Below are 13953 nucleotides of genomic sequence, written 5' to 3'. Positions count from 1 at the left end.
AGCTCCTGGAGAGATCTCCTAAAGCTGGAACATCCCAATGCCCACAGACCCTGTGAGTGCATTCTCTGCTCATCTCCTGTGCAGAGCAGCCAGGGGTGCCCAGGGCTGTCCTGCAGAGCAGGGTCCTGCAGCCCAGGGCGCTGTGCTGGGCCAGGGACTCTGCTGCCTGCCAGGGACAGCTCTCAGCCGGTCCTGGAGCTGCTCCCAGCGCTGGCCAGGAGCTGTGGGGGGAAGGAGCCACCCTGAGCAGGGCAGGTGCTGCTGCTGAGAGGGGCTGGCTGGGGCAGGGCTGCTCCCAGCTCCAGACCAGCTCCAGGGCACAGCTCTGGAGGGCACTTCCTAAAGAAGGTAAGCCTAAGATTGCTGTAAAGGTCAGGAGCTTTCCTGAGAGTGTTTTCAGTTCTCTGCTTGGAGAAAGATGATGAAGTTGTGATGATGATAAAAATATTTTTGCTTTTTATATATTTTTCATATATTCATAGTTCTGTAAATTACTTTTGCGTAGTTTTAAAATTATAATCCTTAACTAACTCTATTAAACTCTTAAATAACTCTTTTTAACTACTATTATATATTTAATGTATTTATGATCCTTAATTAACTCTAGTATGTTTCCTTACCTTCTCTTAGATTTTAGAACTATAATCTGTCTAAATACATTTTTAAAGTGCTATATAATCTTTTTATCAAAGAGAACCCACAAGAAGAGTATTTTGGGTTTTGAATGTGAGCAGTGATAAGAAAAACTGGGACAAAGAAGGCCCTGGACTTATTCCAGTGGGTTGAGCCACGGGTGTGTAACTGGGTACTGAATATCCCATTGGATGTTCCTGTTAAATATCCTAAATATCCTTAACAAATTGTTGAAATCAGGGGCTGGGTGTGCCTCATCCCCTCTGGGACACCGGGAAGCTTCCAATAAAGGTCTGGTTTTTACTTCACTGTTCTACATTGTTGCAAGGAGCTTTTTTTTTTCTCTTTTGATTATAGACAACAGGGGGATGAGAAAAGCAGAACAGGAATTGTAATCCCAGAATGACAGAACATTCTGAGTTGAAAGGGACACACAGGATCATCAAAGGAATGTTTGAACATTTACAGAGACTCCAGAACTGTGACTTTGGGTGGTCAGTCTCTCTGTTGGGAGCTCCCAAAGGGCCTTCAGCCACTCCTCAGCCCTGGGCAGCAGCAGCATCACCTCTGCAGGGCCCAGCAGGGCTCTCCTGAGCTGCCCTTGCCCAGCTGCACACAGAGCCTGCCCCAGCCAGGGCCCTGCACACAGGCAGGTTTCTGTAGGGCCGGGCCGAGGGCACACAGGGTGGGATGGGCTCTGTGAGCGCTGGCAGGGACAAGGCACCTCTCAGGAGGGGATGTCCAGGCCCAGGGAGATGCTCAGGGAAAGAGAGGGGGCTGAACAGCAGTGCTGGGGGAAAAAACCCATCCAGCCCGTCACCTTCCCTCAGCCACAGGGAATCCTTTGCCTCTCACATCTCTCAGTGGCAAACTCTGAGTGCAGCAGGAATTCTGGGGATTTCTGACCTCTGAGAGCCAGCAATTGTGAGTGGGTAGGAACACAGTTCCTAAAACCATCTCCTTCCATCCTTTTGACCTGGGAGTGCAGATGGTAGCAAGCCTTTCTGCAGTAGGAGTGATTCCCCTGAAAAATCCTGAATATCCACCCTTGTCCCTCTGCCAAATGGCCACAAACCCAGGGCAGCAGGGCAGGGATGGCTCCTCCAGAGCCCCCACATACAGCCCTGACTGCTCCTGGCACACTCAGCCAGCACAGCTGGAGCTCAGGCAGGGACCTGGGTGAAGGTTTTCCCAGAGCAGGAACAAGGGTGGGTGAGTGCCAGCAGGAGAGGCTGCAGGGAATGGCCCAGTTTTGGCTCCAAGCAGCCTCTCCTGACTTGTCCCTGTCCTTTCTCCATGAACAGGTGCCCATGTGCAGCCACAGCAAATGTCCAACAGCAGCTCCATCAGCCACTTCCTCCTGCTGGCACTGGCAGACACGCGGCAGCTGCAGCTCCTGCACTTCTGCCTCTTCCTGGGCATCTTCCTGGCTGCCCTCCTGGGCAACGGCCTCATCATCAGCGCCGTAGCCTGTGGCCACCACCTGCACACGCCCATGTTCTTCTTCCTGCTCAACCTGGCCCTCAGCGACCTGGGCTCCATCTTAACCACTGTCCCCAAAGCCATGCACAATTCCCTCTGGGACACCAGAAACATCTCCTACTCAGGATGTGCTGCACAGCTCTTTTTCTTTATGTTCTACATCTCAGCAGAGCTTTTCCTCCTGACCATCATGTGCTACGACCGCTACGTGTCCATCTGCAAACCCCTGCACTACGGGACCCTCCTGGGCAGCAGAGCTTGTGCCCACATGGCAGCAGCTGCCTGGGCCAGTGCCTTTCTCTATTCACTGCTGCACACAGCCAATACATTTTCCCTGCCCCTGTGCCATGGCAATGCCCTGGGCCAGTTCTTCTGTGAAATCCCCCAGATCCTCAAGCTCTCCTGCGCCAAATCTTATCTCAGGGAACTTGGGCTCATTGCAGTTAGTGTGGGTTTGGGATTTGGTTGTTTTGTGTTCATTGTTTTTTCCTATGTGCAGATCTTCAGGGCTGTCCTGAGGATCCCCAATGAGCAGGGACGGCACAAAGCCTTTTCCACCTGCCTCCCTCACCTGGCTGTGGTCTCTCTGTTCCTCAGCACTGCAGTGTTTGCTCACCTGAAGCCCCCCTCCATCTCCTCCCCATCCCTGGATCTGGCCCTGTCAGTTCTGTACTCAGTGGTGCCTCCAGCCCTGAACCCCCTCATCTACAGCCTGAGGAACCAGGAGCTCAAGGCTGCAGTGCGGAAACTGATGACTGGATGGTTTCAGGAACATTAAACTGCTGGCCAAATTCTGCTAATCATGTGTAATAGAAGTAATATTTGATACTTCCTGTTGGTTTGGTTGTGAATTTCTTTTGTTTGTTTTACTTTTTTCATATTGTCCACAATAAATATCATTGTTTGTGCCAATTCTTAATTTTGGTGGCTCTAAAGGTGCTAAAGGATCTCCCAGCAAGTTTTCTGCAGAGACGTCCTTTTGTTGCCTTCTCTGGAGCTGCAGCAGCAATGTCTGTGTGCAGAGCTGGGGCAGATCAGGGCTGGCACAGCAGCTGTGCCCAGGAGCAGCAGCACTTGGTGCTGCCAGTGCTGCTCCCGTGGCCCTGCCCCGCTGCCCTGGTGGCCCTGGTGTTGCTGCAGGGCCTGAGTGCTCTCGGGGCCGGGCACAGTCCTGGGGGTGACAGTGCCGGGGCTGCAGCAGGGACAGGCCATGGGCACTGCTGGGGCAGCGCTGACGCCTCAGGCCAGGGCCTGGGGGCTCCAGGCTCCTTGCCCAGGCTCTCTCAAGAACACGGCCAGGCCAATGCTCAGCACAGAAAACCCCCGTGAGCAGCCCCAGGCTGGCCGCAGGCAGGCTGGGGGCAAACAGCATGGCTGGTGCTCTGCAAGGGCCCTGGGGGAGATGGGAAGGAGCAGCAGAGCAGGGGCTGATCCATCCCCAGTGCGCTGCACAGCCCAGGGCAGCGTCCCAGAGCGTCCTCATGGAGCTGCCAACAACATCCCCCTCTGCAGCCCTGGCCTCTCCCCCAGCTCACAGAGGTGCCGCATCCTTGCAGGCACAGACACGGCAGCACTGGCTCAGCAGCCCCTGTTTGCATTGCACACAGCAGGTGGGAGCACCCCCATGCTGGTGCTGTGGGGACATGGACCTGAGGCAGCACAAATGCCATCAGCCCCTGGGGCCAGGAAGGGCTGGGGGACACCAGGGAAACCACTCAGATTTGTCCTGGCCTCTGCAATCAGACAAAAAGTTTGTTCCCATCAGCTGGGAGTTTCCTGTCCCACTGCAGATGCTGCTGCTCAGAGCCAGGGCTGCCTGGCAGCCACCCCCATACTGCCCTGAGCATTTCCTTGGCTTCACCTTTGCTTTCTTTACTCTTCCTGATACAAATTTCTTCCTCTTGCCCAGCCCTGTTTTCTCCGCTGCACACAGCCCATCCCTGTTTGCCCTTTCCTCTCTGGCCCCACTCCCCATTGCAGTTCCTGACTTGGCACCATGGGAACGTCCCTTGGGGAACAGGATCATCCCACAAGTGCTGCAGGAATTGTCTGCAGGCTCCTGCAGTGCCTGGTGCTGCTCCCTTGCCAGAGGCAGCCCAGGCCAGGGGGGCACATCTGGGCTGCTGTGTCTGGCTGTGGGGCTCCCTGTTCTGGGCAGTGAGGAGGAGCTGCAGAGGCTCTGCAGGACTGACAGGATGGGCTCTGGGGCTGTGAGGAGAAGCTGAGGGACCTGGGCTGCTGGAGCTTCTGAAGAGGAGGCCCAGGGCTCCTCCTGCCACTGCTCCAAGGGTGGTTTCAGTGAATGACAGAATCCGAAAGTTTGGTAAAGTCCTTGGAGATCATCAAGTCCAAGCTATGCCCTGACCCCACTTTCTCTCCCCTGAGCTTCCTCTTCTCCAGGATCAACAACCCCAGCTCACTCATCTGCTTCTCAAAGGACTTTCTCCCCAGAAACCTCCCCAGGCTTGTTGCCCTTCTCTGAACATGCTCCAGCCCCTCCATATCCTTCCTAAATTTGGGAGCCCAGAACTGGACACAGAACTCGAGGTGCTGCCAAACCAGTGCCCAGCACAGAGGAAGAATCACTGCCCTGCTCCTGTTGGCCACACCATTCCTGATCCAGGCCAGGAGCCATTGGCCTTCTTGGCACCTGGGCACTCTGCTGGCTCATGTCCAGCCTGCTGTCCATCAGTCCCTGCAGGTCCCTTTCTGCCTGGCTGCTGTCCAGCCCCTCTGTCCCCAGCCGGTAGCATTGTAGGGGTTGTTGTGGCCAAAGTGCAGGACCCGGCACTTGGACTTGTTAAACCTCACCTTGTTGGATTTGGGCCCTGGATCCAGCCTGTCCAGGGCCCTGTGCAAAGCTCTCCTACCTTCCAGCAGATCCACACTCCCAGACAACTTGGTGTCACCATGGTTCCATGAGGCCTCAGAGTGTCCCAATGGTCTCCCTGAGTTCTGGGCAGCAGATTCCATGAGTTCTCCCAGTGACACAATGTCCCTTTGGGTCCCTGGGACCCCTTGGTGTCACAAAGTCCCTTGGATCCTTGGGCCCTGCAGGGTCACAATGTCACCGTGGTCCCACAAAGCCGTGCAGTGTCACAGTGGATCCTTGGTTCCATGAGGTCTGGCAGGGCAGCAATGCTCTCCTTGCTCCCACAGTGTCACAATGGCCTCTTGGTCCCAAAGGCTACCACGGTGTCAAACATGTTTCCTTCATTCCAGGAGTCCCTGAGGAGCAGCTCAGGCCCCATGGTTCCATGGGGCCCTGCAGGGTCACAATGGCCCCATCATGACATGAGGTCCTGCTCTGTCACAAAGCTCTGCGAGGTTCCACAAGGCCCTGCAGTGTCACAGTGGCCTCTTTGGTCCCACCAGGACCCAGACTCTCACAATGCACTCTTTGTTCCCATTCAGCCCCACAGTGTCACAGCGGCCCCGTGGCTCTGTGGTGCCATGTCGTACACAGTGTCACCATGGTCCTCTCAGTGCCACCAGGCCCCGCAGTGTCACAGTGGCCCCTTGCTTCCCCAGGGCCCTGCAGTGTCACAATCATCAAAGAATCAACCAGGCTGGAAAGGGCCTTGGAGAGCATCAAGTCCAACCTGGGACCCAACACCACCTTGTCACCCAGACCATGGCACTGAGTGCCACAGCCAGTCTTTCCTGAAACACTTTCAGGGATGGGACGGTGACTCACCCACCTCCCTGGGCATCCCATTCCAATGCCCAGTCACCCTTTGTGTGAAGAATATTTCCTGATGTCCAGCCTAAACATCCCCTGGTGCAGCTGAAGGCTGTGTCCTCTTGCCCTGTCCCTCTTTTCTTGGAAAAGAGCCCGACCCCCACCTGTCTGCACCCTCCTGTCAGGGATTTGTGAAGGGTGATGAGGTCTCCCCTGATCCTCCTCTTCTCCAGGATCAACAACCCCAGCTCCCTCAGCCACTTCTCACAGGATTTGTGCTCCAGACCCCTCACCAGCCTTGTTGCCCTTCTCTGGACATACTCCAGACCCTCCATGTCTTTCCTAAATTGGGGATCCCAGAAATGGACACAGCACTCGAGGTGCTGCTGAACCAGTGCTGAGCACATGGGAAGAATCACTGCCCTGCTCCTACTGGCCACACCATTCCTGATCCATAGGAGTGCCAGGGCTTGGATGAGGGAAATTGTGGGGTGGGGGAAGGTACAAAGTGTTACTGATTGTCACCCATGAAGGGTCTTGATTTTCATATCTGTTCAAACTGCACTAGAAGGTGCTGAGAGTCAATATCAATTTGACATTGCCAATATCAATCTATAAACAGGAAAAGAAAACAGGACAAACAATTATATCTGCGTTGTTTTAACTATAGTATATTCACTTTAAAGGCACTTGTGAAATCTGCCTAATTAACCACAGAAGAATTGAAATCTTCAATTATTCCCAGAGGTTTTTCTTCTTTGGGCATTTTGAACATATGTTTATGAGCTTTTCCCACTGATTTCCTGTACTGAAGAGCTCAAGAAAGAAGAGGCCTCTGGAGTAGTAAAATTCATCATCAACCCCCAAGTGGTTGAGGATGCATCCCCATCAGAGCAGCAATGAACAGAAATGGGCACAGCTCTGTGGCTGCCCCAGCTCTGGGATGGGCCCTGGGCCTGGAGCAGGAGCAGCTCTGGAGGGCCCCAGGGCCGGGGCTCTTGTGCTGGCCTGGGCAGATGGGATGGCAGGAGGGGCTGCAGAGCTCTCAGCACCTCAGGCAGAGGGGAGCAGGGCAGCCAGGGAGCTCCTTTGGCCTTGGCCAAGCCCCTTCCCCCATGGTGGGGCTGAGTCCTGGCTGAGCTGCAGCTGCTGCTGTGCCCTTGGCAGGGGCTGAGGCCGTGGGGCAGTGCCCAGAGCAGCCTGGGCTGAGCAGAGCTGTGGGGCCAGAGCCGGCTGGGCTGTGCTGGGGAGAGGCCCTTGGTGCTGCCCAGAGCTCAGGGCAGCTGGCAGAGCTGGCAGGGAGCTGGGCTGGGCTGGGAGAGCCTGGCACAGGAACCATCAGTGTCCATCTCAGCCTGGCTGAGCGGGCAGGGGCAGGACTCAGCCCAGGCCTTGTGGGGCAGGGCCAGCGCCTGGGCAGGCATTGAAAACAGGCAAGAGCCCCAGAGAGGAGGCTGCTCTGTGTCCTTGGGGCACGGACAGAGCAGGGAGGGGCCCAGGACATTTGTCAGCGCCAGCCTCTGTCTGTGCCAGCCCTGGGCAGCCCTGGCTGCTGAGCCCAGCTCTGCCCTGGGCTGAGTTTGGCTGTGGCCCAGCTCCATCCTCCTGCGGGGCTCAGGGCCTGTTCCCGGCCATGGCCAGCCCTGGCCGCCTCTCTGCTGGCCCCGAGGCCGGCAGAGCCCGGGCAGGGCTGTCTGTGCAGCCCCACAGGTGCCACGGGCTCGGCAGGAGCTGGCAGAGGCTGCCCAGCAGGGAGGCCATGGGGCACAGAGCCCCAAGGCTGCCCAGGGCCCCACGGCACAGGGGCCGTTCCCAGCCGCAATGCTCCTGTCCTGGGCTGGGCTGCACAGGGGCTGTGGCACCATGGCTGGGCCAGCACAGGGCCACCGAGGGGCCACGCAGCCGCTGCCGGGGCTGGCAGCAAGGCCGGGCACAGACAAGGAATTGCTGAGCATGGCCTGCGCTGGCCAGGGCTGCCTGTGCCCAAGGCAGAGCTCAGCTGCCCTTGGGGGCTGCAGGAACACTCAGGAGCCCAAAGAGCCTCCATGGCTGTGCTGGAGACCAAGGCTGGAGCAGGGAAATGCAGGGCTGCTGCGCCATGGGGAGGGCATGGAATTCCAGCACACACCTCAGCTCTCTGATGGTCCCGGCACCGTGCTGGGCCCTGTTCCTGACTGGAGCAGAGCAGATGTTGATGGCACAGGAGCCCTGCGAGGCTGGCAGGGACCTGCAGCTTGCAAGGTGCTCTGCTCTGCCTCAGCTCCTCTCTGAGAGATCCAGTCCCAGCTCGGCACCTCAGGGCACAAGTGGCACTGCCTGTTCATGGGCACACAGCTGATGTCTGTCTGGAAGGGGGCTCAGGTTTTAATACTTGTACTTCTCATACTATGGATGGAAATTTTTTATTTTCTGGGTTAGTTCAGTACTTTTAAGAAAGACAAAAGTTGTCTGTCCAGGAACAGGAATTTCCTGTACTAATGGCAGGAGGAGAAATACTGACATTGCCTTCCACTTGTGTCGCCAATATTCTGTTTATTCCTTGCTCTCCCTTTTCCTTCAGGTGTTTCCAGCTCTCCCGTTGAAATGGCCATGTCTAAGGGCATCTCTTCACCAGGCCAGATGGATCAATGTACATCCTGCTGCTCCCAGATTTACGCATCCAGATGCTTTCTGGTCATTCAAGTTCCTCTCAGATGACTGGTTTCATGCTTTGAGCTTCAGGGAGTTGTTCAATTTTTCTAAAGTTAATATAAATATCATATCAGTCAACATCCTTATTGTGTTTATATCTATCACATAATTACATTTTCTTATATGTTTATCTGAAGCTGTACCTATATGGAAATCCCTTGGGGATGGGGACATGTCAGATGCTGCTGGGACACCCCAGAGAACTGAGGGAAGACCTGTGATGGTTATTAAACTGTTCAAATGTTCAACTTGTGTTTGTCGGCAAGAAATCTTTCTGTGCCTCTGAGTGTCACCAGTCCCTGAGCCCAAAGGACACAAACCTGATGAGTTGTGGTTCCCACTGCAGGGGCTGCACTTGGACCTTGGCTCTGCACAGGAGACCTCTTCATCCACTTTCCCTCTTTTCCTCCCTCTGGGCATGGAGGGAGCTCCTGCCTCCAGCCTGTGACTCGTGTGTGCAAAGAGCAAATCTGGTCAGAATCAGGGCAGGGAGGGTTTGGGGGGACCTTGGGATCTGTGCTGGGCACAGAAGGTGTTTTCCTTTGCTCTGAGACTGTCTGCTGCGCACAGTGGATTTAGGAACTAGCAGAGGAATGATTGGTGCATTTGATGAAGCTGTGCCTTCCCTTGGCTTTTTTGGCTGGCAAGAAATGAACATCCCTCTGTGTCTGGGGCAGCTCCTTCTCCAAGGAAAGCAGGTGGGAGTTGGAGCCCAGGAGCTGAAACCTGCAGGTGCAGCCTGGGCTGGAGGGAGCTCAGATTTGCACAAGGCTGCTCTGAGTGCCAGGGCTTGGATGGGGGAACTGGGTGGGTGGGGGTAGGGACAGAGTCTGATGGATTGTCAGCCATAAAGGGTCTTGATTTTCATATCTATTCAAACTGCATGAGGAGGTGCTTGGTTTCAGTGTCCATTGGAGATTGCACATATCAATGTATTAACAATAAGAAAAAAAAAGAAAAAAAAAAAAAACAGGACCTAAAAAACTTTTGTCACTGTCTTTGTAAAAATAATGCATTCACTCTGAGTATGGTTCTGAAACATGTTGAATTAACCACAGAAGACTTGATAACTTAAATCAAATTATTCCCAGAGGCTTGGCTTGTTAAGGTGTTCTGAATGTTAATGAGCCCCAGGGCACTGAATTCCTGAACTGAAGAGCTGAAGGCTGAAGAAGCCTCTGGAGCAGTAAAATTCAGCAGCAGCCTCCAAGTTGCTGAGGATGTCAGCAGCCCCCACTGAGGCCATCCCTGCCCAGAGACCCTGGGGGAATGGGCAGACAAGGAGAGCGTCCCTGGGGCTGGGGCAGCAGAACTCAGAGGCACCAGCGGCTCCAGCTGGGACATGGAGTATGGGATGGGGCTGTGAAAGCCCTGCCTGGGCTGTGCCAAGCAGGACACACAAGCCTTGACCCCCATCCACTAAAAAACTCTCTGAAGGAGACATTTGAAAGGAATGACAATAATCTGTATCATCTGAGTTGGATGCACTGGAGCAATACTATCAAGAGTTTCTCAGGAGTTCTAAGCAACAAAACAGACTTTACTGGGAAATTTAGAAAATCAGTGAAACTTTGGCAAACGTTTTAATATGGCATTCAATCAACAAAAAAAAAAACTTCTCAAAGCATTATCATGGCCCATTCAACTTCACAAACTCTGAGCCTGTTCAATTTTAAGTTAATCAATATTTGCAAGAGTACAGAAATAGTAGAAGTAGATACAGAAAGAGAGAAAACTAAGATACAGAGAAGCACACACTCAGCTACCAACTCCTGGATTCCAGCAATGTTCAGGTGGAAATTCCAAGAGGACGTAGAGTCAAGATGTGTGCTTGCCTTGTGGTCAGCCTTAAATACCCCTTGGTCTTCCTGGGCCTTCCCCCAGGTGGGACTTGGGGTCATTTGGTCACTCAGGAGCTGGGCTGGGGCTCCAGAGGTGGCTGTGGAGCATTGCCTGTGCTGTGCCGGGGACTGGCAGACACTGCTGGGCTGGGATAGAGGCTCTGGGGGGATTGGGGTTCCAGGGCAGGGCAGGGCTGGGGTTCCAGGGCAGGGCAAGGCTGGACCTGCCCCTTCCTCCCCTACACATGAAATGTTTCCAGCCAACAATCTCCTTCAGTCTGTCACAACAGTCAACATTGGAGGTGAAATCCCAATATGGCCATTGCTATGGTCAGTTCCCATGGCAACCATCCCAGCCCCTGTTGCTCTGGTCAGTTTCCAGGGCAACCATCCCCACCCCTGTTGCTATGGTCAGTTTCCATGGCAACCATCCCCAGCCCCTGTTGCTATGGTCAGTCCCTGGGCAGCTCCATGGAGACCCCATGCCAGGGGTGGTTGCCATGGACACCAGCTCAGGCCTGGAGCCCGTTGCCATGGCAACCATTGGCACTCCCATCCCCAGGGTCATGGATCCCAGAAACACAGAATTGGCTGAGCTGGGAGGGACCCATCAGGATCCTCGAGTCCAACTGCTGGCCCTGCACAGGACACCCCAACACTGCCAGCCTGGGCCTGGCAGCGCTGTCCAAACGCTGCTGGAGCTCAGAGAGCCCTGGAGCTGTGACCCTTCCCTGGGGAGCCTGGGCAGTGCCCCAGCAGCCTCTGGACAAAAACCTTTTCCTGAGATCCAACCTAAGTCTGCCCCGACTCAGCTGCAGCCGCTCCCTCCACTCCTGTCCCTGGGCACCAGAGTGAAGAGGTTCCCTCAGCCCCAGCCAGGGACCCGCTCCCAAGGCTGCTGCCATGGCCACCAGGGCTGGCACCAGCTGGGATGCTTGGTTTCCACAGGTTGGGCTTCAGGAATGGGATTCCCCAATTTCCTGCTCCAGCTAAAACCGCGCTGCCGCTCGCTGCCCTCCCGCCTCCCATGGAAAGCACAAAAGGGGAAGATCCCGGGATGGGAAAAGAACAATTTACTGGGAAGAGCAACAAGATAAAGAACAAACAGGAACAGAAAAAATATTGACAACAGAAGGGATAAGAAAAACTATTTACAGGGAAAATTTCAACATCAATGACTGTCTTTTCCTGGCCATGTATTTCCTCCTGTCAGGAAAGGACATCCTTCTCCTCAGGAGAAGAGAGAGAGGGAGTCCCTTTCCTGCCCCTGGCACTGACCTGAGGTGGGAGTGAATGTAGTGACAGGGCCATGGCCAGATCCTCATGTTCTTCAATCCCACATCAGGTCATTGGCAGGGGCAGGAGAAGGTACAGGTGTCTTCCCAGCATGGATCACAGGGAACATGGTTAACCAGGGCTCTTCCCAATGTGGGTTTTTTAATGGGGAATGAAGCTGGAGTGGTGCACGAAGCTCCTCCTGCAGTTGGGGCACTCACAGGGCTTCCCTCACCAGTGCGTCCATTGTTGCCTGGTCATGTGAGAGCTCTGGGTAAAGCTCTTCCCACACTGGAGACACTCATAGGTCCTCTCCCCGGTGTGGATGCGCCGGTGGGTGATGAGGTGGGAGGTGCGCTTGAAGCCCTTCCCACATTCGGGGCAGTGGAAGGGCCTCTCCTCAGTGTGGATCCGCTCATGGAGGACGAGATTGGAGCTGGTGTGAAACCCCTTCCCACACTGGGGACACTCGTAGGGCCTCTCCCCAGTGTGGATGCGCTGGTGGATGATGAGTTGGGAGCTCCAGCTGAATCCCTTCCCACATTCCCCACACTCGTAGGGCCATTCCCCAGTGTGAATCATCTGGTGTTGTTTCAGATTTTTGCTCTGGCTGAAGCTCTTCCCACACTCCAAGCACTTGTAGGGCTTCTCCCCATCATGAAGCTTCTCAGGCACCACCAGCTCTGAGCTCTGGCTGAAGCTCTGCCCACCTTCCTGACCCAGGGTGGGCATTTCTTCCTCAGAGCACCCTGGGCTGGGTATGTAGCCCTTCCTCCAGTGGGATCTCCAGGGATTTTCCTTCCCGTTGGATTCCTCCACTGTGGAGCCACTCAGAATAGCCTGTTCCATGAGGTTCTGCTGCAGGGATTTCTCCTTCCTAGTCTCCATCCTCAGCTCCAGCTCTGGGGGAGGAAGGACAAGGAAAGGATGGGATTTGCCTCCGTGCCACAAGGAAGGGGAAGGACATCCCCCCAGTGTGTCCCCGGCAGGAGGGCACCAGCAGCGGGGCTGTCCTGCAGCTGGGGGCCGAGCTGGGCTGGGAGATGGAGCAGGAGAAAGGGGGAAAGGGGCACTGACTTCCTCCTCACCTGCCTCGGTGTCCCAGGGCATCTTCCTTTTCCTTGCAACCTTCTCCTCCATCTGGTGAATGTTTGGGTATAGGAAATCCTGTTTTGGGAGGAAAACAAGGGATGAGCACAGTGAGTTTTGTACTGGTTTGAAGGCAAACCAGGGGGAGAGTCTAAGCCAGAATAATTGAATAAGAAAATTAAGATCACGACAATGATACAGAAACACTGGCATAATCTGACAGAGTCAGAATATAACCTGACACCACAATGCTCAGGGTGGTGGTAGCAGGCTGACGAAATGGTGGCTGAAGTCCTGTTGGAGCGAGGAACGTGATTCTGTCAAAGCAGTGATCCTGTAGAAGGGTCTGGTCTTCCTCTGAAGGTCCAGTGGTGCTTATGGAGCTCTTGTCCTCTGGGAATCCAGTAGGCAAGGTGGTCGTGTTGTTGCAAGGGTGAGATTATATCCAGGTAGGAATGCTTGGTTCCTCCCCCTGGGCGGAGCATCCCACAATGGGATGATGTAATTTTATCAGTCCTGCAGTGACACTCAATGGCCCATTAAGAGAAGATGGCCCTGGAGGGCGTTATCAGGGCTGAGCCATGGAAGAGATAAAGAACACTGCCCCACCTGTTGATAACAGTTTATGGAGATGGAGACTGAAAACACTTTTGGTTACATCTGACATTGTAACCTGAAACAGTGAGGCAATCCCTGCTCGGGGTGGGGGGTGAACACCACCCCCCTTACCCAAACTGGCTCAGGTGTAAAACCCCCACCCTGGGAAGGCCACGCACACAGGGGACAATGTCACACTTGCCCCGCCCCAGGGGAGATCTCTGTCCCTGTCACCCCCTTGCTTTCCCCCCTTTTCTATTTCTTTCCATCTCTCTCTCTACCTCACATTTACTGATCAATAAAATTCACTTTGGATTTTGTCTCCTTAGCGTCTTAATTGGGGCAGAGGCATCTCTCTAACAATTTTATTATCCAGATTCTGACATTATTTTGGCACAGTGAGTTCAGGGCACTGTTGTCTGACCCCAAGTGTCTTTGACAACAGCCTGGTTCCCTCCTATGAAGAGGTTGTGGTTCTTTCTGAAGGAACTCTTGGAAACTTGGATGCACCTTCCTCTGAGTGACTTTTGGGAGAACTTATGAGGAAAATGGCTGTTGTGGGTTGCCAGTGTAAAGAAAATATTTTCTTGTCCTTCCTGGACAAGTTTGTTAAAATCACTGGAGGAAAAGGAGCAAATGATACCAACAAGATTGACAAGGATC

General features: G+C 54.3%; 2 protein-coding genes across 2 annotated transcripts in view; both read left to right on the top strand.

Annotated features, from left to right (window-relative positions):
• The window catches only part of LOC110469778 (uncharacterized), a gene marked incomplete at its 5' end in the record, with an annotated part of 706345 nt that overhangs the window by 83683 nt on the left and 608709 nt on the right, over positions 1–13953 (top strand). The window lies entirely within an intron of this gene.
• Positions 2129–2893, top strand: LOC144248759 (olfactory receptor 14C36-like). Its single transcript, XM_077790751.1, has one exon. It carries the CDS (start codon positions 2129–2131, stop codon positions 2891–2893), a length of 765 nt encoding a protein of 254 aa, XP_077646877.1.

The sequence above is a fragment of the Lonchura striata genome, unplaced genomic scaffold, assembly GCF_046129695.1.
Source record: "Lonchura striata isolate bLonStr1 unplaced genomic scaffold, bLonStr1.mat Scaffold_85, whole genome shotgun sequence".
NCBI classification, from domain to species: domain Eukaryota; kingdom Metazoa; phylum Chordata; class Aves; order Passeriformes; family Estrildidae; genus Lonchura; species Lonchura striata.
This window is presented reverse-complemented; position numbering and strand designations above follow the sequence as displayed.

Excerpts from the sequence above, each read along its gene's own strand:
- LOC144248759 (XM_077790751.1), top strand. The coding sequence starts at position 2,129 with ATGTTCTTCTTCCTGCTCAACCTGGCCCTCAGCGACCTGGGCTCCATC.